At 37.4% G+C, this 24,208-nt stretch overlaps 1 protein-coding gene and 1 gene segment (V, D, J or C); both read left to right on the forward strand.

The window, feature by feature from the left end:
- LOC118562518 overlaps window positions 1-24,208 on the forward strand; it is a gene marked incomplete in the record, with an annotated part of 354,708 nt that overhangs the window by 289,321 nt on the left and 41,179 nt on the right.
- On the forward strand, window positions 15,908-16,440 carry LOC118562479. The segment is given in 2 exon segments: window positions 15,908-15,984; window positions 16,091-16,440. Coding segments are annotated over 2 exon segments (363 nt in total).

Below are 24,208 nucleotides of genomic sequence, written 5' to 3' on the forward strand. Positions count from 1 at the left end.
ATTGCAGACTTCTCCATCTATTTCCCAGGTTGCCATATTCAGAAGTCCTGAGCTGACTCGGCCATATTCGGCTTCAACACAGGTGAGGATACGATTTAGAGTACAGTGAACTGTCTTAATTTGGGTTTTGTTATGGTTTATGTTTGTTATTTGATTCTCTCTCCTGTCTTAGTAGCTCTGGTTTTTATTATTTGCTTGTGTTCTGTTTTGTCTTACTTTGGTTTTCTAGCTTAGGTTTGGTCTTTACGGTTATTTTGGTTCTGGATTAGTCTAGTTTAAGTTTCGGTTTTGGTTTAGTGGTTAACCAATTATGTCATAGGTTTAAGTTCTGTTTTAGTTTGGGTTTGTCCTGAAACTGTTTTAGTTTATCTGTTTTTCACCTGGCAGTCATTCAGTTTCACATCTCAGTAACATCATTTATGTTTGCCTGTCACTCCCCTTCACCAGTCACCATCCAATCAGCTTCAGTTTACTTCCAGCCACTTTTTCCCTCCTGATCAGCCACACCCATTCTGCTAATTAGTTTCACTCTGTTCACCTGCTCACTCCTCTACTTATATCTGCCTCTGTCTCCTGGACTCTGCCAGATCATTGTCTTTGAGCCTTTGGTGAGTTTTTTTCAGCATTCCCTTTTGGTTTGTCCTGTCGATATTACCTAATTGCCTCCTGATTTCTGAGCCATCCTGAACCCTCTAACTGTTTCTTCCTGCTCTGTTCTGACTGCCTACCTGTAGTGATGGGCAAATGAAGCCTCATGAAGCGATTAAGCTTTTCGACACTTGGCTTTGGAAAAAGGTTATTTACTCAATGCTTCATTCATCACTCACTAGTGACATCTGCTGGTGAAAATGTAACAGCCTTGTCACTTAGTTGGATTATACTTCCAAAAATTAGTAAATGCAATATTGTCACAAAGTTTTCATTAAACTCATGTTTAGTAAGAGGAGAATCAATTAAATCATATTTACTTGTCATGTTTTAATTATTAAAATGATTTGCAACCAATGTAATGCTTGAACATCAGTGGTTGTACTGGGTTTTCTTTTATGTCATGGACTTATTTGACAATGAAGATATGTGTTACGTTAGTGTGTTGGGAATTGAGTGATTGTTGGGGAAGACTCTGTATGCTTTGAGCTTGAAACTTGCTTCCTGAAAAAGAATATGTTTAAAATCATCTCTTCCTGGGAGTTCTAGTTCTGGTTCTTAATATTAAGTTACGCATAGAGTTTGCCTCTTCCAATTGCTTTTAGTCTGCTTTTAGTGTGTGGTTCTGATGTATCTCCTGATCAAACAAAAGAAAATTTAGAAATTTCTGGATTTTAGGTTTAATTGTTTTTATTTAGGAACAGGACTTGTTTTCACTGTTTCAGATTTTCAACGAGATTTTTTTTATTGTACTTTTTATTCTTTTATTCGTTTTTGTAATTTGGACCTTGAGCCTGTAATAAAATCTATCAACAGTTTCTTCGTCGGTAGATGACCTCACCCACGAAGCAACAGGGTTCATCACGCTTTTATTTATTTATTTTTTATTTTTTTTGCGGCTCTAGCGACACGCATTTTATTGACAGTGAGCTGACAGGAAGAGGGTGGAAGAGGGGGGAAGACATGCGACAAAGCGCCACGGGTCAGAGTCGATCCCGGGCCGACCTCGTCGAGGACTAAAGGCCTCCCAACATGGCTTGCGCTAACCACTCCGCCACGGGCGAGCCCCATCACGATTTTATTTTGAAAAATTATACGCAAAATGAAGCAATGACGTGGCAGATGTAATGCGAGGCCTTGTTTGTTTTAGCCTGCCTGTCCCTGTATTGTCAAGAACACCTGCAATAAACCTTCTTTAATCATACCTCCTGTTTGTCTGGCTGAATACTGGGTCCATCTGTCCCAGTTTCATGACAGAATGATCTGGCCCCAACATGGACCCATCGGCTGGCAAATCATATTGATTAATATGGGTCAGCTGTGCTGAGGATTTTTTTTCTGCTAGGTAGACCGGCACCCTCTGAAGCCTGTAGCTCGGCGCCCTATGAAGCCTGTAGCTCAGCGCCCTCTGAAGCCTGTAGCTTGGTGCCCTCTGAAGCCTGTAGTCGGGCACCTCCTGATGCTAAACTCCTGGCTAGTTTATTTTTTTAAATTGGGGGGGGGCTGCACCGTCGATGCCTGCCAAGGCCCCTGCATTATCGTCGACGCCCGCCAAGGGCCCTGCACCGTTTTGGTTTAGTGATTCTCTTAGTTTAACCAAATATGTCATAGGTTTAAGTTCTGTTTTAGTTTGGGTTTATCCTGAAACTGTTTTAGTTTATCTGTTTTTCACCTGACAGTCATTCAGTTTCACATCTCAGTAACATCATGTCTGTTTGCCTGTCACTCCCCTTTACCAGTCACCAGCCAATCAGCTTCAGTTTACTTCCAGACACTTTTTCCCTCCTGATCAGCTCCACTCATTCTGGTAATAAGTTTCACTTCGTTCACCTGCTCACTCCTCTATTTATACCTGCCTCTGTCTCCTGCATTCTGCCAGATCATTGTCTTTCAAACCTTTGGTGAGTTTTGTCAAGCATTCCCTTTTGGTTTGTCCTGTCGATATTACCCAATTGCCTCCGGAATTCTGAGCCCGCCTGAACCCTCTACCTGTTTTTTACATAAACATAAACTTTGTCAACTGGTGCCAGTGCAGGGAAATCAAGGAGCTGGTGGTGAAGTTCCACCATACTGACTCCAGTAATATCCAGAGAATTGGCATTGAGATAGCGCACTCTTATACATATCTGGGTTTTTAACTGAACAATAAACAGCACTGTAGTCACAACACTGATTCTTTTTACACATACAGGAAAGGTCAGAGCAGACCCTACCTGTATTCTGCAATCTTTTGGAGCACATTTGGTGCTCCTGAAGATTTTATTTGACTATTTAGTGATATTAGCCATCTTCACCGTTGTAGTTTGTAGGAGCATGCAGCTTGTACACCTGGGAGGAAACAGTTAAAGAAGCTCGTTGGTAAGATCAGCTCTGTTGCACTCTTGACCCACTGCAGGTGGTGGGAGACAGACAGACTCCGGCAAAAAAAAGAACAAATAAAAAGCTTACTATTAAAAAATGTCTCCCACCTTATGCATGAAGCTCTTGCAGAGCTAGAGATCGCCTTCTGTGACAGACTTATATATCCTAAATTCAAAAAGGAGCATTACCCACCCTCCCAGTCTTTTTCATTCTTGTAAATAGTCTGGTAATGTTTCTTATACATAAATGTAGTGAAGGATCCTTCTGTTCTATTCCTCATCCATCCTTCCATTTCAATCTGAAAAACTCACACAGAAAGAAAAGGCAATTAGAAGAATTTTATTGATACAATATTTTAAGAGTTTGGCGCTCAGACCTCGGCAGGAAAAATTCACGCTGAATTATATTTCAAAATGCATAAGCAGGCGTATGAGAATAGGGATATTTCCCCCCCCCCCCCCCCCCCCCCAGGCCTGAAACTGGTGGTGGAGTGGAGATAAATAAAGTTTGTTCAGTCCATATGATGAACTGTTTGAGCTAGATGTCCAACTTGGATAAACACAGGTTTGCATGAACTGTCCATGATGAGCAAGCATGAAGCGACTGTGGAGAGGAAAAACTCCCCTTTAGGAAGAAACCTCTGGCAGAACCAGGCTCAACATGGCGGTCTTCTGCCAGACCGTTTTAAGGAGTGACGAGGTTGAAGGAGGACCGTAGGAAAGCCAGACGGAGCTTGCTACGATGGTGGAGAAGGGGATGGAGGTGGGTTGAATCCGGTCATCAGAGTCCAAACCAGACACGCGCAGCCACCGCTTGCTCGCTGAGGAGAAGGCCGAGATAAGGATGTGGAGTTCTTTTAAGATGAACCCAGGATGCTGATTGGCTTCGAGGAGGAGCAGTTTAAAGCTGATTGGCTTGCGTCGGAGGCGTATGAGTCTCTGATTGATGATTGATGAAGGTAGGCAATAGAGTTTCTTCAGTTTGAATTTTCACTTAAACTCCATTTTCCGACATGCTTATCCCTGTTGGGGTCGTGAGATGTGCTGGTACCTATCTCCATCATTTACTGGGCGAGAGGCGGGGTACAGCCTGGATAGGTCGCCAATCTATTGCAAGGCAACACAGAGACAGACAAGACAAACAACCATTCACACACACACACACACTCACACCTAAGGACAATTTAGAGAGACCAATCAACCTAACAGTTATGTTTTTTGGACTGTGGGAGGAAGCCAGAGTACCTGGAGAGAACCCTGTTCTATTTGATATGTCCAAAGAATTCCGTTAAGTCTGAATAAAACGAAGCATAAGATTCACTGTAATAAATATTGCACTTTGAAGAAAAAGCCTGTGAGGGCAAGACTTTACTTCTCAAACAGGATTTGAATATGGATAATTGTGTAACATCATGTAAATCCAATGTGCTTTATAAGGAAGTGGCATGTCAGCTGCTTGTCAGATCCCATATCAGTTTATTTTCAACATATTACTGCTGACCACTGGATCCTGTGAGGAGCTTTTTTGGATTTAATCTAAAAAAACATATTTTTTTAATTTTTCAGATGAACAATGGTGTTAACATTCTTGTGTTTTTTTTCCGCATGTGTGGTCGGCATTGATCTTATCCAGCCACATTGAAGAGTTGTGCAGAGCGGACAGTCTTTGAGCATTACCTGCCAGCTTTCTGGTTAATCTCTGTATGATAATTTTGTAACAGGTTGGATCAGGAAGGAAAATCAATGGAATGGCTATTTGATCATTGGGGAGGAAATGGTGATGACCTTTAACAAAATAATGCTCTGAGGAACAAATTTAGCTTCAGCAAACAGACTTCTACAGAAACAGTAACAAACAGTAACAATAACAGTACAGATTCTGCAGCTGTTGATTCCTGTGTGAGACGGAACAGAGTGATGCAAACCAGGTAGACCTGAATAAAGAGATCAACGTCCAGAACATCCAAATAAATTGTTTGTTAATCTGTCTATTATCATGCAGCTACAATAATGTTTATATATATGTAAAATCAGGCTGAAAGAGCTGTCTGTTTGTTTGATTTATATTGAACTAATAACTGGTCTTTATACTACAAGGGTAAATCATAAAGTACTCTATTAAATTATTTTAATAAATGACTTTTAAAGAATCATATCATGGAACTAGGACGGTGATGCCTTTCATCATATAACATGTACATTTACATGATGCAAGTTGCAGTACAAGGCAATGGTAAAAGAAAAGAATGGTGTTCCACAAACCGCACCATGTAGTTCAAAGCCACCAACTAGTTACTCCAATATGGCTCCAATATGTTTCTTTGTCTATTTTTAATGCATATGTAATGGGCCCATGTAGTGTATCTTGTCTATGTGCAAGGCTCCATTAATATAGTCCAGGGTCAAACATAAGAAATATATCCATCTTTTTTTATCTGACAAATGAGTAGTGGCTTGCAATCCTCAAATATGACTGCCATGACACATTACTTCCTCTCTGTGGTTCTATGTGCAGACAGACAGTGGCAAGATCTAAGTGCAAATCTACTTGGCGATTAAACTTGATTCTGATTCTGATCTGTTTATTACTGTGGGAATACACTTATAAAAACGTAAACAAACCTGAACAAAAGCCCAACATTTTTAGTATCCAATACAAGCTGTAAAGATTAATATAAACAGAGAAAATTGCTTTGATTCTACCAGGTACATACATAATATTAAGAAACAATGGTCTTGACATTTAAACAATGTTTTTATCCGTTATTGAATAAGATCATGGGATGAACAAGCACATATTGTCAGTGTACTGATTTAAAAAAAAATAATTCAGACTAATTAAATATTCTTCATGCAAAGAATTATCGACATGACAGTCTAAACAGTTAGATGTAAATATTATCAGTCTGACATTAATTCAAGTATTTAAACCTTTCATTGTGAATATCATTTGATATTACCTGCAGCATTTGTAAAGCAAGAGCTGATCCTTTGCTGAAAATTGTTGTTGAAAATATCCCCTTTCATCTAGTATTCAGTTAAAAATATATATTAATCCCAAAATAAGGAGAAGAAAACACACAGGCAAAGACTTAGAAACTGTAATTATCTTTTAAATATGGTGGGAAACTCAAAAAGACATCAAATCAGCTCTTAATAAGATCTCTAGAGGGCAGTAACGACCTATGTGACAAGCAGACACCAACATCCATCCATCCATTTTCAAACACGCTGATCCCTGTTGGGGTCCCGAGGGGTGCTGGTGCCTATCTCCAGCTGTCAATGGGCGAGAGGCGGGGCACACCCTGGACGCAGATACCAACACAAAAAACAAAAAACAAAAAAAACAACTTGACTTTAGTCAAGAAAAAAGATCGACAAACCACCAGGAAAAACTCATGATTTGGAACATTCTTGGTCAATAGGGTTGGCCGTGTTTTTGTATAATATCACTAAAACAATCAATTTGCCCATATCAACAGCTCGTTTACATTACTGAAGATGGTGTCTTCCTAATAAATGAAAACTTGTTTAACTTTGATCTCAGTCAAATGACCATCTGTGAAGTTAGTCTGGAGTGCTGGCTTCTCCTGGTGAGGAGGAGTTTATGCAAAATGTTCACTACTTTTTAACTCAAGAGAACAAGACAGAGAACTGTGAAAATACACACTGTAGTTTAGCAGGATGGACTGTAGAATAGGGATACTGGTTGCAGTAGCACTCTGTTGGACAGGTAAAGAGAATCACTGGAGAGGTTTTAGTTTTGTTTTGATTTTTATTAAACCTGCTGTTACTTATGTTTGTTTATGTCTTTTTGACAGGTATTGATGGTCAGACTCTGACAGAATCTGAACCAGCGGTTCAAAAGCCAGGAGAGTCTCACAAACTGACCTGTACAACGTCTGGAATCTCATTCAGCAGCAATTGGATGGCCTGGATCAGACAGGCTCCTGGGAAAGGACTGGAATGGATTGCACTTATAAGATCTGACAGTAATGAAATATATTACTCACAGTCAGTCCAAGGCCGGTTTACCATCTCCAGAGACAACGGCAGAGAGCAGCTGTATCTGCAGATGAACAGCTTGAAGACAGAAGATTCTGCTGTTTATTACTGTGCAAGAGACACAGTGACCGAGTGAAACTGAACAGCTGTACAAAAACCACTGCACTTTTCTTATTACATAATTTTCTGTTTGTACTCCAGTCAAGAAATCATCATACAGTATCAGATCTGCTCTATATTTCAGTCTTTCTTATATATATCAACATGTAATGGTGATCAATACAATCTTGATCCTCTTATAAAACACAACTTGAACTCCTCAAATATAGAAAATTAAAGTTATTAATTTTCTCATTTTAACATACCAGTGTAAAACAATCTATCTCTGATGCTTATTATATAACACTGTGATGTTATTCCAGTTTAATTAACTAAATCACTGACTTTTGGCACCATGGCTTTGCCTGGGAAGAATAATGATCAAAATTAATTACTATCGCATTTGAACTTGTCCCAAATTAATTTGACAGTTTACTTCCGTCACGGAATAAATGAAAACATAAGAAAGTGACATGAAACTGAATTTCTGCTTAGGATCACTGTAAAAATGATTCAATTCCACCCTATAATGGTGCCTTTTCTAAAAACTCATCTCATACAATAAAGATCAAGTCAGTATCAACCCAGAGTAAGAAGAAAATGTCTGCATTTTTCCTAATGTTTCAATTGATCTCCACCGATAAGAATAGGCATCTCTGGCATGTTGTTTGCTAGAAGTTATTAATAGCTAAGTGATTATAAAACAAAAAGGGACTATAAAACAGGCAAAAATCATTATGATAGGGCAGTAAGAACAGATCAAAAAGACAATACAATCTATTTGAGTTATCTGTATTTAATATGTAAATCATCCAGTCTTTATAATGTTCCTAATTAGCTTAAATTGGTCCTTAGCTTTGTTAAACTACTCACAAAAAAATTAATCAGAAGAAAAGTAAAACATTATGCCTCATGTACCTCAGATATGCACATTTGTAGAATTTAAAATGTACCATATTTTTCAGATTATAAATCGCTCTAGAATGTAAATTTTATTTGTCAATAAATGCGTCATAAAGAGGAAAAAAAACATATATGTCTCACCAGACTATGCATTCATTTAGAAGTTTATTTCTCAAAATCCAAGAATAAAAACCCTTCCCGTTTTCATGCTTCACTTCTCTCAGCTCCTGCTCAGCTCACCATTATCAGCATAACCCGCTGCCTCCAATCACCATCAAGTCAGCTGACCTGTGATTCCACCTATTTATACTTGATTCCCACAACCACTCCTTGCCAGATCAGATTGCCTTCTTCTGTGTGTACCTGAGAGTTTAGTGTATGGTATTTTAATGCCATAGTAAACATTAAAAGCCCCCATGTAGGAATGCCTAATATGTGGCAGAAATCTTCAAGGACAGATGCAAATTATAGTACATTTATCTGTTGCTGAACAGTATAACCAATACATGCAACTGCATCAGACAGACTTCTAGATATGTTCAACCTAACGAGTTATTTAGTTGAGTTTATGGAGTTTTGAGATAAAGCAGGTTGCAACACACTTATAGTGCTACACAACACATACACCATATGCAGTCAATGTAGTCAGCACCTTGTATAATGCAGTTTGTTTTATCTAAGACAGTTAATCAGATCCTCAACATAAAACAAGAGCAGAACTGCAGCATGCTTTACATGGAACAAGCAAAAACGATGTGACAAAGAGGGTGATGTTTCTACCAAACATTTAGAGCAGCTTTGTTCCTAACTAGCAATCAAGAAATGCTCCAATAATTAATTCTGAAACTATTTTCTGAAGAATGTTTAAAAAATTGCGAAAAATGTTAATTTTTATTTCATTGAACGGTTTCACAGCATACCGTCACATTATTTTGTGAAACATATTTAGGATATCCACAGATAATGGAGAAGGTGCAAAGCTTCACTTCGAGTGTGTTAACTTTTCCAATTAAGAGGAGTGGTGTGGTGACCTAGTGGTTGGAGAGGAGGGCGCTTGCAGACGATGCTGGGTTCCTGTGTAGACACCCACAAAGACTGCTGCACTCAGTCCCTGAGCAAGACCCTTTACCCCTGAATGCTGGTTCTAATTTATCCCCTTTATCTTTTTTCCCTTCTCCTCACCGACCCATTCCTCTCTATTCAAAGAAGCTGAGTAAATGTGTTGAAAACTGTGTGAAAACGTGGAAACTGTCCTCTCATCTTGAATGTTAATAAAACAAAGGAGTAGATTTTATATATCAGGAGAAACAGAAACAAGTCCATCTCTATTTCCATGATGGGAGAAGTGGAGGAGTATAAATACCTCAGTGGTCTCCTGGACAACAGACTGGAATTAAGATGGGACAGACAAGGGCAGACTAGGCTTCTTAATGAAGCTTAAGTCCTTTAATGGCCCTGCAACAGACTGGCAACCTGTCCAGGGTGTACCCCGCCTCTCTCCCAGTGAACGCTGGAGATAGGCACCAGCAACCCCCACGACTCCATGAGGGATTAAGCGGGTCGGAAAATGGATGGATGGATGGAAGTCCTTCAATGTTTGCAGCAAGATGGTGCATATGTTTTACACGTCTGTTTAGAAGAGATGCCATCATCTCTTGTGTGCCAGCATCAGAGCCAGTCAAGGTTCTGATGCTGTTTTTTTTTTTTTGGGGAACAACCTATCAATACTTATTGATAGGTTGTTCCGCTGTTCAACTTTTTTCCACATTTATACAAGATGGCTGCAACGTCAAGGTGCAATTCAACAAAGTAAACATATTGGGACCATTGTCAACAAGTTCAAATATCGGTGGAACCTTGTTCTCTTATAATGTCAGCAGTCCTGAAGAATGTCTTGAAACTTTTTTTTAAATTATTTTATCAGTCATAGTGACGAGTATTAGTCAGTGACAAACATGGCCGATGTTAGACATTGTCTCTACAGGGTTGTGAAAAGGCATGATAAATTTTAGCAATGCGTAGTGTTGGAGGATAAAGTTGTTATTCTGCCGCATCTTGTCTGTCATTGAAACATTTCAATATAAAAACAAGAATGCTTTAAGGGATGTTAATTTAAATATTTTCTGTATTTCAATGTTCTATTTTACAACGCCAAATCTTTTCCAACGCCAAATCTTTTCCAAGGTCAATGTAAGCTATCACTAATTTAGCTCCATATATTTGTATGTATAGATTTCCGTTGTTTGTGCTGTTCTTTTAATAGACAGATATAAATACCATCTACTCTTGGTTTCTCAGGCCCACTGAGAATTTTTTTCACTAGTTCCCACTGCTTACAGGTCAAGTGATACATGAGTTTGACAGGTTAACAGAAATACAGACCTTGATAAAATAAATTCAGATTAACTCTCTTTGTATTCTGTTGGTGATTAAATTGTTTAAATTCAGTGGCATGTGTTGTGTCTACTGGTACTATTATTTTTTTTTTAATAAACCAAAAAGAAGCTTCTTACAATTGTATTTTACACTAACTTACAGGTGTCAGTGAAGCATAGTTACTAACACCAAGCAAGCAGGAAACTTATGTAAATGTGGATACGGTCAAATGCGCACACCACATAGAACAGCTGCTGTTCTGGTTTGTTTCCTGTAGCAAACAGCAACAGTTTAACTTAACATAGAGGGAAGTTATGGCAGTGGAATATGTGGACTTTTGCAGAGGCCTGTGTTGTGTGTGTGTGTGTGTAAAACATCTAATGTGTCTCCTTAAGACACGTACCATCCCCTTTGTAAATCAACATTTAGTTTGTGAACTTCAATCCATTTTATATATCAGTAGCTCACTCTGGTTGCATACAAAGTTTGTATGAGAGATTATCACATCCTGCTGGCACATAAGTTATTGTTGTGCCTTTGTATGGTTTGTTTTTGCTTGGTTTGCTAGCAAATAAAGTATTTTGTGTTTATTTGTAATAACAGAGGAAGTACAACACTGCATATGTGCAACAGGGGATAAAACAAGGAAGCGGCTAATAGCTATTAGCATCTCTCAGCAAAACAATGCAGAACGGTCCATGATCCAGTGAAAAAATAGCACAAAAAATATGATTCATAGAGGGAAAAGACTGCTGGTAGTTCCTACAGTCTCTAAAAGTAGAATAAGAGGTAGATCCTTTAGCAATCAGGCTCCTCTCCTATGGAACCAACTCCCAGTTTGGTCTGTGAGGAAGACACCATGTCTACTTTTAAGACTAATCTTAAAACTTTCCTTTTTGACAAAGCTTATAGTTAGAGTGGCTCATGTTATCCTGAGCTATCTCTATAGTTATGCTGCTATAGGCTTAGGCTGCTGGAGGACATCAGGGCCTATTCTTCTCACTCTACTGAGTTCTACTGTTCTCCAGTTTTTGCATTGCTTGTCGTCATTTCAGCTTTTAACTTTTTGTTCTCTCTCTTCTTTTTTCTTCATAGTAGGTACACCTGGTCTGGCGTTCTGTTAGCTGTAACATCATCCAGGGAAGACAGATCACCCACTATTATCATCTAATGTAGAACAGATTACTGGATCAATGTGTGCTTCTGTGCTTGTTTGCTCAGTATGAGAGATTGCTGCAAAGCCATGGACAATGCAGACGACTCTCCCTGTGGCTCTACGCTTCTCCAGGAGTGAACGCTGCTTGTCAGGACTTTGTTGCAATCAACTGGGTTCTTTTATATAGGAAATGTTTGACCAATCTGTATAATCTGACCCAATCTGTATAATATGATTGAATTTCACTTTGTAAAGTGCCTTGAGATGACATGTTTCATGATTTGGCGCAATATAAATAAAATTTAATCAAATAAAATTGAATTGAAGTATAGGGGCTTGGTGTATATAATGTTATTTTATCATGATCAAATGGTTGTATTTGTAATTTTTACTAAGCATATAATATGTCTATATACCTTTAACTAAACTAAGTCCATCCTAAATTCAAGATGATTTGGTTACGTCTTTCCATGTACAGAAATATTTTCTTTATATGTTGACAAGAAACACTGTATACTTTATGCTGAAGTGTTAAGCGGATTTTCAAGCACATAACATTTCTCTTTTATTATATGACAGACAGTTTTTATTTGTCAAAAAAATATTTTATAGTGTATGTGTAATTGCATAAACTGTGAAACTTAAGATAATCCATAGGGTTGATCAGAATTAACATAAACACATTACTGTTTACTTAATATGAATAAAATAAAATAATCCAGGAGTTGCTCTGTTCTTCTGCCAGGAGGTGTATGTCTTAACTGCTTTTACCCTGCAGAGGGAGGTCTATGCAAACTCTTCCTCACTTATAAACACACTGTTTTCTTCTCTCCTACACTTTGTGAAGAACACAGTTTTTTGCATTTTTGAAATTTCAAAGTAATCCAGTTATGCACCACAAAATGACAAGTACAATTCAGATATTAGCATTTGTAGTGTTTAATCATGGTAAGAGCTGCCAACGTGCTTTTTTTATTATCTTGTTTCCTTCAGTTATTAATTGTTGCATTCTGTTATTTGACAGGAGTTTGAAGTGAGATCAGATTGGACCAGTCTCCATCTGTTGTCAAAAGACCTGCAGAGACAGTGAAGATGTCATGTATAATATCTGGTTTTAGGATGTCCAGTTACTACATTTCCCGGATATGGCAGAAAACAGTGAGGGCAATGGAGTGGATCGGGGAGATAAATGCTGGATCAAACTCTCCCCACTGCCAGTTCCTTTCAGAGTAACTTTGTGATGACTGAAGACGTCTCCAGCAGCACACAGTACCTAGAAATCAGCAGCCTGAGAGTAGAAGATGCTGGTGTTTACTTCTGTGCTCGCAGAGAGGCACAGTGTCTGAAAATAAGAAAGAAAAAGTTTCACAAAAACCTCTGAAACCCAACATCTGTGTACAGTTAGGTATATGACATGCATAAGTTATTTCATACCTAGATTGTAAATTTTGTATTTAGTCAAAAAGAAAGGTTTGTGTTAAATAAAAAAGCAATTGCTTTGTATTTTAAAATATGTTTGTGTGCAAAACAAATGTAAACATTTAAAATACAAAATAATTTTAATCACCCTTCTTTCAATTTAATGTGATACACTTGTTTGCTTGTTTTTCATATACTAATATACTGCATGACTTCAACATAGTTTTGCATTTCCATTGTTTACCTAAAATCTGGTTTGTGGAAGGTATCCCCATCCATGTGCATCATTGGACATGAAGAAATACAATTTGGAGACTGTTGTGGATAGACTTCCTGCCCATCAAACAGACACAGGAAACAAACAGCATTTACCTCTCCGGAGCTATATTTAGATTTTTTTTTTTTTTTTTTTTGGATTGTTGGAAAAAGTGGGCAGCACAGTTGGGCAGTGGGTTGCTCTGTTGCCATGCAACAAGAAGGTCCTGGGTTCGAGTCCTACCCTTGACCTGGGTCTTTCTGCATGGAGTTTGCATGTTCTCCCTTATGCATGTGTGGGTTCTCTCCGGGTACTCCAGCTTCCTCCCACAGTCCAAAAACATGACTGTTAGGTTAATTGGCCCCTCTAAATTCTCCTCAGGTGTTGGTGTGTGCGAGAATGGTTGTTTTTCCTGTTTGTGTCTGTGTTACCCTGCGATCGACAGGCGACCTGTCCAGGGTGTACCCCGCCTCTCATCCATTGACAGCCGGAGATAGGCACCAGCACCCCTCACGACCCCACAAGGGATAGACGTGTTAGAAAATTGATGTATGGATAAAAAAGTGTTCAACTTTCTTTCTAATTCAACTGTAAATAGTGTATATGTACAGCTTTTTTGTGGAATATTTAAAAGATAAGCTGCATTTTGTATATAATATGACTGCTTCAGATCACTTTGAATCATTATTTTTGATTAGCTGGATTTAAAAAAGGATTATTTATGCTTTGCGGCTTTTTCTGGTTAATTTGACTACAGCTGAATATTTACGATGGAGGAGGAGCTTGAGTAAACAAATTATCAGCAAGTCAAAGCAATATTTAATACATAACTGGTGGTCTTTGAAATTTACCAGGCACATCTTCAACATGGCTCACAGAGATCTAACCTCGTTACTGTGTACTTTGCTAATTTTCAGTGTGGTTGAAGCGATGACTATTACGGAGTCTGGAGCAGCTGTTAAAAAACCTGGACAATCTCATACACTCACCTGCACAACATCTGGTTTTAGCTTTAGTAGCTCTGTGTGGGTCTGGATCAGACAGCCTTCTGGTAAAGGACTGGAGTGGATCGCTTTGGTGCACACATCTAGTTCACCTATCTATTACTCTGCCTCAGTTCAGGGTAGATTTAAGATCTCAAGGGACGACTCCAGCAGTAAGGTCTACCTGCAGATGGACAGTCTGAAGACTGAGGACTCTGCGGTGTATTACTGCGCTCGATTAGACACGGTGAGGCAAAGTGTCAGAAGAACCATACAAAAACTACTTCCCCTGTTTAAACCAACAACAAGGAGCAATTGACTTCCTGTTTATTGTAACATCACCCAGTTTTATTGTTATATTTTGTTAAATGAAGGTAAATGTATAAATGTACACAAAATAGAAATTTTAGTATTCTCTCAAACAGAAGATTTGAGGTAAAATGTTTTAAAGCCAATTCTTAAACGGGATACCTCTCAAGTCCAGAAAACAGTGTTTTACATGAAATGGAAAAAAAAAACATTTCCAAGGAGAAAAGAACTGAAAATATTGATTAATATTTTAAAATATAATGCTTATATCCACAAAACAACATGTCCTTTGTTTGCCGTTGATTGTCAGTGAAAGTTGAAGAATTTGATGATGGCGACAGATGGACAGTGACATTTACATGTGGAAGGGAATACAAATTTAAACCATACTTGGAAAAAATATATATTTTGGATAAATGCCAGAACATATGTTTATAACTATGGATAAAATTAATTAATTTCAAATAGCATGGATTTGAATGTCTGGATCAGAGAATGAGCTGAGCTTTAGTTTGAACCATGTTATCTTGAGCTCTAAATTGCTGTATGTTGGTGGGGTCCCAGAAGAGAAGCTTTTCACCAGTGTTACATAAAAAAGGTGTTATATGCAAGTATCTATGAGTTAAATGGTCCACTGTTAATATAGAGATGCAAATAAAGTTGTAGTTATATTTATGCATTTATAATATTTAGCTAATATTCTTCTATTGTGGTATTAGTAATCTAAAAGGAATAATTGCTGTAACTTGATTATTTTAGTAAGCCATGTAACTTGTTATAATCTCAGGTTTTGGACAGGCATAATGTAGCCTTAGTGTGCATCTGCGATGTTGTTTACAGAGGTCCAATGAATGCTCAGGGAGTTTGTGTGTCTGCTCAGACACATGCAAAATTAGGGGGAACATTGTCTCATACTAAAAATGATTCAAAGGCAAATGAGTCAAACACACAAAAATATTTATTACAATATGCAAAAAGAATTTTCATCCTGATTTCATTCTTATACACTCATCGTTTTCATATTAGGGGTTATCGCAACAAAATCTCTAGAGGGCAGTAACGACCTGTGTAGCAAGCAGACACCAAGCAGACACCAACATAAAAAACTAAAAGATAAAAACAACTTTGACTTCAGTCAAGAAAAAAGATCAACAAACCACCAGGGAAAACTCATGATTTGGAACATTCTTGGTTAATAAGGTGGGTCATGTTTTTGTATGATATCACTAAAACTGAAGGTGGTGTCATCCTAATAAATGAAAACTTGTTTAACTTTGATCTCAGTCAAATGACCATCTGTGAAGTTAGTCTGGAGTGCTGGCTTCTCCTGGTGAGGAGGAGTTTATGCAAAATGTTCACTACTTTTTAACTCAAGAGAACAAGACAGAGAAATGTGACAATACACACTGTAGTTTAGCAGGATGGACTGTAGAATAGGGATACTGGTTGCAGTAGCCATCTGTTGGACAGGTAAAGAGAATCACTGGAGAGGGTTTAGTTTTTTTTCCGACTTTTTATCAAACCTGCAGCATGATTTTTAAGCTGTTTCTTGTGTTTGTTTATGTCTTTTTGACAGGTATTGATGGTCAGACTCTGACAGAATCTGAACCAGCGGTTAAAAAGCCAGGAGAGTCTCACAAACTGACCTGTACAACGTCTGGAATCTCATTTAGCAGCTACTGGATGGCCTGGATCAGACAGGCTCCTGGGAAAGGACTGGAATGGATTGCAATTATTGAGTATGACAGTGCTAGAAAGTTTTATTCTCAGTCAGTCCAAGGCCGGTTTACCATCTCCAGAGACAACGGCAGAGAGCAGCTGTATCTGCAGATGAACAGCTTGAAGACAGAAGATTCTGCTGTTTATTACTGTGCTCGAGAGACACAGTGACCGAGTGAAACTGAACAGCTGTACAAAAACCACTGCACTTTTCTTATTACACAATTTTCTGTTTGTACTCCAGTCAAGAAATACATCATCATACAGAATCACATCTGCTCTATATTTCAGTCATTCTTATATATATCAACATGTAATGGTGATCAATACAATCTTGATCCTCTTATAAAACACAACTTGAACTCCTCAAATATAGAAAAACAAACTTATTAATTTTCTCATTTTAACATACCAGTGTGAAACAATGTATCTCTGATGCTTATTAACAGGAACTAAAACATGGTGATGTTAATCCAGTTTAATTAACTAAAACACTGACTTTTGGCACCATGGCTTTGCTTGGGAAGAATAATGATCAAAATTAATTACTATCGCATTTGAACTTGTCCCAAATTAATTTGACAGTTTACTTCCGTCACGGAATAAATGAAAACATAAGAAAGTGACATGAAACTAAATATCCGCTTAGGATCACTGTAAAAATGATTCAATTCCATCCTATAATGGTGCCTTTTTTAAAAACTCATCTCATACAATAAAGATCAAGTCAGTATCAACCCAGAGTAAGAAGAAAATGTCTGCATTTTTCCTAATGTTTCAATTGATCTCCACCGATAAGAATAGGCATCTCTGGCATGTTGTTTGCTAGAAGTTATTCATAGCTAAGTGATTATAAAACAAAAAGGGACTATAAAACAGGCAAAAATCATTACGATAGGGCAGTAAGAACAGAACAAAATTAAAGACAATACAATTTATTTGAGTTATCTGTATTTAATATGTATATCATCCGGTCTTTATAATGTTCTAAATTAGCTTAAATTGGTCCTTAGCTTTGTTAAACTACTCACTAAAAATTCAATCAGTTTATTAAATGCTGAGCGAAGAAAGTAAAACATTATGCCTCATGTACCTCAGATATGCACATTTGTAGAATTTAAAATGTACTGTATTTTTCAGATTATAAATCGCTCTAGAATGTAAATTGCATCTATCAAACAATGCGTCATAAAGGGGAAAAAAAAACATATATGTCTCACCAGACCATGCATTCATTTAGAAATTTATTTCTCAAAATCCAAGAATAAAAACCCTTCCCGTTTTCATGCTTCACTTCTCTCAGCTCCTGCTCAGCTCACCATTATCAGCATAACCCGTTGCCTCCAATCACCATCATGTCAGCTGACCTGTGATTTCACCTATTTATACTTGATTCCCACAACCACTCCTTGTCAGATCAGATTGCCTTCTTCTGTGTGTTCCTGAGAGTTTAGTGTATGGTATTTTAATACCATAGTAAACATTAAAAGCATCCATGTGTCGATGTTCAATATGTGGCAGAAATTCTCCAGGACAGATGCAAATTATGGTACATTTATCTGTTGCTGAACAGTATAAGCAATATATGCAACTGCATCAGACAGACTTCTAGATATGTTCAACCTAACAGGTTATTTATTTGGGTTTATGGAGTTTTGAGATAAAGCAGGTTGCAACACACTTATAGTGCTACACAACACATACACCATATGCAGTCAATGTAGTCAGCACCTTGTATAATGCAGTTTGTTTTATCTAAGACAGTTAATCAGATCCTCAACATAAAACAAGAGCAGAACTGCAGCATGCTTTACTTGGAACAAGTAAAAACAATGTGACAAAGAGGGTGATGTTTCTACCAAGCATTTAGAGCAGCTTTGTTCCTAACTAGCAATCAAGAAATGTTCCAATAATTAATTCTGAAACTATTTTCTGAATAATGTTTAAAAAATTGAAAAAAAATTTAATTTGTATTTCATTGAAAGGTTTCACAGGTTTCACGGCTTTTAACTTTTTGTTCTCTCTCTCTTTTTTCTTCATAGTAGGTACACCTGGTCTGGCGTTTTGTTAGCTGTGACATCATCCAGGGAAGACAGATCACCAGCTATTACCATCTAATGTAGAACAGATTACTGGATCAATGTGTGCTTCTGTGCTTGTTTGCTCAGTATGAGGGATTGCTGCAAAGCCATGTACAATGCAGACGACTCTCCCTGTGGCTCTATGCTTCTCCAGGAGTGAATGCTGCTTGTCAGGACTTTGATGCAATCAACTGGGTTCCCTTATATAGGAAATGTTTCACCAATCTGTATAATCTGACCCAATCTGTATAATATGACTGAATTTGACTTTGTAAAGTGCCTTGAGATGACATGTTTCATGATTTGGCGCTATATAAATAAAATTGAATTGAATTGAATTGAATAGAAAATAACTGAAATCCAATGGTAACCTATTTAAAGTCCAGAATAATGGGTTCACCTATTTACAAAAAAGAGACAATTTATTGGCCAAACACTACAAGTGCCCTGTATCTTGGAGGAAGAGATTTTGAGAATTAAATAATTTTAAACTAGCACCAGTGGCATTGCTGAAATTATGTTGCCTGTAGCAGACGTTACATAATTAATTGTGTACTAACTGCAGGGTGCAGATCTAAACTGACGGAAAAGAAGCCCACCATATTAGACTCAGCTTTTATAATCAAAACTCAACTGTCTACTTACTATTAAACTAAAAAACTAATTAACAGTTTTTGAGCCTAAAAGTCTTTATCAGTCAGATAAAACAATAGAAATGTAAACATAATTTCTACTCTGGAAGGCTTTAGAGTTTAGATAAATGTTGGGTTCTTGTTTTAAACAAGATTATATACATTTAGAAGATAGTAACATTTAATAGATCTGGAGTGTTTAAAACAGTATTCTGGGGAAAAAAGGACATGTACCTAGCTTCTAATATTAGAAGTATAGAGAGAAGAAACACAACACTAGTGCAAATTAAGTAAAAGTTAAAGTAACAATGTTATGACATGTAAAGATAAAGCCACATTTTTGCTTTTAGTGGGTAAAGTTCAGTCTATGTCAAGCTTTCTGATCATTTTTGCTGTAGATGGTTTTTTTAGCCAACTTTGCCTATCAACTTTAAATAAACATGTTTAGAGTGATGGGAAATGTAGCTTATGAGACCTAAACTCATTGATATTGATCATTGAATTTTTTTAAACTTTGGGTTACAGAGAAAATGTGTTAAACGGCTGGTCAAACTCAAATCATCAGATTTGCTGTTATTTAGCTCTGCATTTGTGGTGCTCTGCATTTCTTGCTACTGAAATTCAGATTTTACCTTTCTGCAATTTTTCTCTTTAATCCTCCCGGAAAATATGTAAATCAACAGTCTCCACCCATTTGTGCTGGTGCTGTATATATTCATTGAATCAGCTTTATCGTTGGCAATCTCAGCTGTAACCATGATAGTCACAGGAAGTGTCTTCATCTTGGCTTTTATTTCAGGTGAGTGAACTCTATATCCATCTGGGACAAAGAAAATAGGCTCCTCCGCAGTTCTCAAAACTCTTTGTTTGTTTCAGCTGCTCAGGGTCAGTCCCTCACCTCCTCTGAGGCAGTGGTCCACAGAGCAGGACAATCGGCCACTCTGTCATGTACAGTACAAGGAATTTCTCTTGCTTGGCTGCACTGGATTCGTCAGAAAGCAGGAAAAGGACTGGAATGGATCGGACGCATTGACAGCGGCACTGGCACGATATTTGCCCAAAATTTCCAGGGGCAGTTTTCTATCACCAAAGATACATCACAGAACAGAGTTTTTCTGACAGTGAAGAGTCTGAAACCAGAAGACTCTGCGGTTTATTATTGTGCACGAGAGCCACAGTGGCACAGGAACCAATAACACTGTACAAAAACTGACAAACAGTGGTCCCTGTAAAACCCGATGAAGTGTGTCATGTTTGAAAACAGGTTTTTTATGGACTCTAAAAGAAATACAAATTTAAAAAAAAGTATTTACAAGAACTAACAAATCTATGAATTGTATATATAGTCAGCCTTTCTGCAAAAATAAAATAAAATCTATAAAGAAATAAACAGAAATATTCTACTTATTTCTGTAATTCCTTGTGTCTTGTCTAAAAAATATTGTAAAGAAATTTAAACGTTAAATGCAATTCAACAACAGTGCTGATAACATTATGGCATATAGGTGTTTTGAATAGAAAATAAATATGCAAAATATGCAAACAAAGATAACTCAAAAAGTAGAGAGGTGGCTGTGTGGCATGGAGAAGAGCTTCCAGCATTTTGGCTTCAGAATCAACCATGTTGTCTTCAGCTCTGACATTGCTGCTGACAGCTGGATCCTGTAAGGGGCTTTCACTGATAATCACTTAGAAACACAAATATCCAGATAAACGTTGCTGTTAATGTTGATGTGTGTCTCCACAGGTGTGTTCTGCATTGATCTAATCCAACCTGACTCAAAAGTTGTGCAACCTGGACAGACTTTGATAATCATCTGCCAGGTCTCTGGATACTCTTTAACTGATAATAGCTATGGCACAGCTTGGATCAGACAGCGTGACGGAAAATCGATGTATTGGATTTTTCATCGTTGGGGTGGTGGTGATTTTTTTCAAAATAATGCTTTAAAGAACAAATTCAGCTATAACACAGACGCTTCTGCTAGGACAGTTAGATTAACAGGACATAATCTGCCGCCGGAGGACACCGCTGTTTATTACTGTGTGCGTGTTAGCAGCTACACAGTGACACACGTTACTGACAGATCTGCACAAAAAGCCTGCTTGCAGAAAAATGCAAACAATTACATAAGAAAATAAATGTAAACACAAAACTATTCGAACATAAAGTTTTGAAGCAACAGAATAACAACATTTATAAAAGGGGTCTTCGGCCCTGCTCCTCAAGGCCCACTATCCTGCATGTTTCAGATGTTTCTCTGCTCCAGCACACCTGAATCAAATGACTGGATGACCTCTTCAGAGGCCTGTTAATCACCCATTTATTTAGGTCAGGTATATATATATATATATATATATATATATATATATATATATATATATATATATATATATATATATATATATATTTGGCAGCAGATGCTGCCAAATGTGTGAAAATAACATAACCATTTGCTGGTGGCTATAGTAGAGCGTCCACTTCAGCAGCACCATCTGAAGCAGCCATTGTCCACATTAAAAGAACTTGTTAAAAAGTTAAATTGATTGCTGTTTTAAACAGTTTTAAATGAAAGCCTCACATGCTCCATGTCTGAGGCTGAGCATTCAGATCGACAACCTGAGGCCGGAGTTTCAGGTCCCATTTTTTGCATACGGAAGCTTTATAAATGAGATCTCTTTACATACTCTGGATTCACATTTAATGCCCTGTATATAGCTTGGCTCAGACAGGCTCCTGGAAAAGGACTGGAGTCAATTGCTTACATCACTACTAGCAGTAACACATACTACTCCCAGTCAGATCAAGGCTGGTTTATAGTCTCCAGAGACAACAGAAAACAGCAGCTGTATCTGCAGATGAACAGCCTGAGAACAGAAGATTCTGCGGTTTATTATTGTCGTCAAGAGTCACAGTGACTGAAGCTTATTCAGAGTCTTTACCAAAGTTTTAAATGTACGTATATGATGGAAACCTTATTGTGACAGTGAGAAAATCTGGCTGTAATGGACATTAACAGGGATACACTAGCAGTACTGAACTACAGAAGATATGATTTGTGTAGTTTTTTTATGCACTTTCTGAACCATAGTCAAAGATGGAAAAAAACATATTTCTCAGATCTTCTCATTTTTGACATTCCTTTCATGAACGGGCTGTGTGTTGCAGGGAATTTTGTTCATGACAAATATACTTAAAAGCATCAGTTTATGGTTACATAAAGCCAAACTTTTTGACACTCCCTCGTTTTAGTATTGTGGTGCAAATCTGCAGTGCGTTCAGCAAACTTCTGCCCATTGAGCTCATCCGTCACTTGGGCCATCAGAAATCTCCAGTTTTAGAATGATTAATACTCTTGGTTCATCCTTTCTTTACCTTTTACATTCCTCTACCTGTATAAAATGTTTTTTTTTTTTTTACATTCATCAGCAAATCTAACAAAACCACACTTATCAGTAGACTTACTGAAGAGTTTGCCCAGATGAAAGATCAACATGGATATTTTCAAATGAACAACTGAGTGCTCCTTTATTTGAAATTTCATGTATGAAATTCTTTAATAAAACGTATTCTACATAGAATGGCGTTTATAATGTGGTTTTTGTTAATGTATATGGTTTATTCAAAATTGATAAAAGGCAGGTTGTATACATCACACAAATAATGAATATAAGACTAATATGCTTTTGAGTCTTTGTACCCCACCAGATGCCGCTGGTTGTAGGATGCCCCTTGGACACAGTGCAGATGGTGGGAGACAGAAGGACTCTGGCAAAATAACATTTTGTTGAGAAATATCTCCCACCTGATTCATGAAGAGGTTTCAGAGCTGGTGTTCTCCTTCAGGAACATTTGCACATTTCTTAAAATCAACCTACTCAGCTGCACACTGGGTACGCAAGTTTTAATAACTGCAATATTATTTTCATGTTGTAAATTGGCTCTATGCTGCTAGTACATCATAATTTCCCCAAAGTGGAGCAGTAAAGGATCTTTATATTCTATTTTATATTTCCAAACAATTTTGTTAAGTCTGAAAAAAGCTAAACATATGGTCCATTGTAATAAAATATTGTACTTTGAAGAGAAAACATGTGAGAGCAGAACTTAACTTCTTAGACAGGATTTGAATAAATGTAAGTACTCAGCATCATGCAAATCCAATGTGATTTATAAGGAAGTGACATGTCATCTGCATGTCAGATCCAATATCAGTTTATCTTCAACAACAATCATGCTCCATTTAGCTTTAATACTAATGCTGACCACTGGATCCGGTAAGGAGCTTTCTTTGGATTCAATCTAATAAACACATCAGTCATCCAGTTTTCAGATGAATAATGGGGTTAATATTATTATTATTATTATTATTATTTATTTTTCACAGGTGTTGTCTGCATTGATCTTATCCAGCTAAACTCAAAAGCTGTGCAGCCCGGTCAGTCTTTGAGCATCACCTGCCAGCTCTCTGGCTACTCTCTGTATGACAGTTTTGGAACAGGTTGGATCAGACAACGGGATGGAAAAGGAATGGAGTATATATTTCATCAGTGGGGTGGAAGTAGTGGTAGCCTTTATCAAAATAATGCTCTGAAGAACAAATTCAGCTTCAGCAGGGACATGACTGCAGAAACAGTGACAATAACAGGACAGACCCTGCAGCCTGAGGATACAGCTGTTTATTACTGTGTGAGATACAACACAGTGATGCAAACCACATGCAGACCTGAACAAAAATCAACAACCAAGACAAGGCAAGTTTTTTGTAAAGCAGTTTTCAGTAATAAGATGATTCAAAGTGCTGTACAGGAACAAAACAAAAAAAGTGGAAAGAAAAGCATTACAGAGACAGAGGGAAACATTACAGAAGCATGCACAGTGCATTGAAATAGTAGCAGCAGGTTGGATACGGTTTAAGACAAGCTGGACTATAAACTTTAAACATTAACATTTACAACATTAACTTGAAATGCAAATTTATCTAAAGGTACATTTTAAGATATTAGAAAATATAGTGAAAATATTTAATATTTGTTACCACTCATTTTTAGAATTAAAAGGAATAGGCTTGAAATATGTTGATTCATGTGTACAGACTCTATATAATACATTCGTATCACTTTCTAAAAACGAGAGACGACAATTATTGAACTTTTGCGAAATATGCTAATCTTTTTGGAGATATTTTTAGATATACCATTATCAAAGGATTATTGTAAAAAACAGAGACACTTTTTGTGCATAATATTTGCAGTTCAATA

Source organism: Fundulus heteroclitus, unplaced genomic scaffold (genome assembly GCF_011125445.2).
Source record: "Fundulus heteroclitus isolate FHET01 unplaced genomic scaffold, MU-UCD_Fhet_4.1 scaffold_95, whole genome shotgun sequence".
NCBI classification, from domain to species: domain Eukaryota; kingdom Metazoa; phylum Chordata; class Actinopteri; order Cyprinodontiformes; family Fundulidae; genus Fundulus; species Fundulus heteroclitus.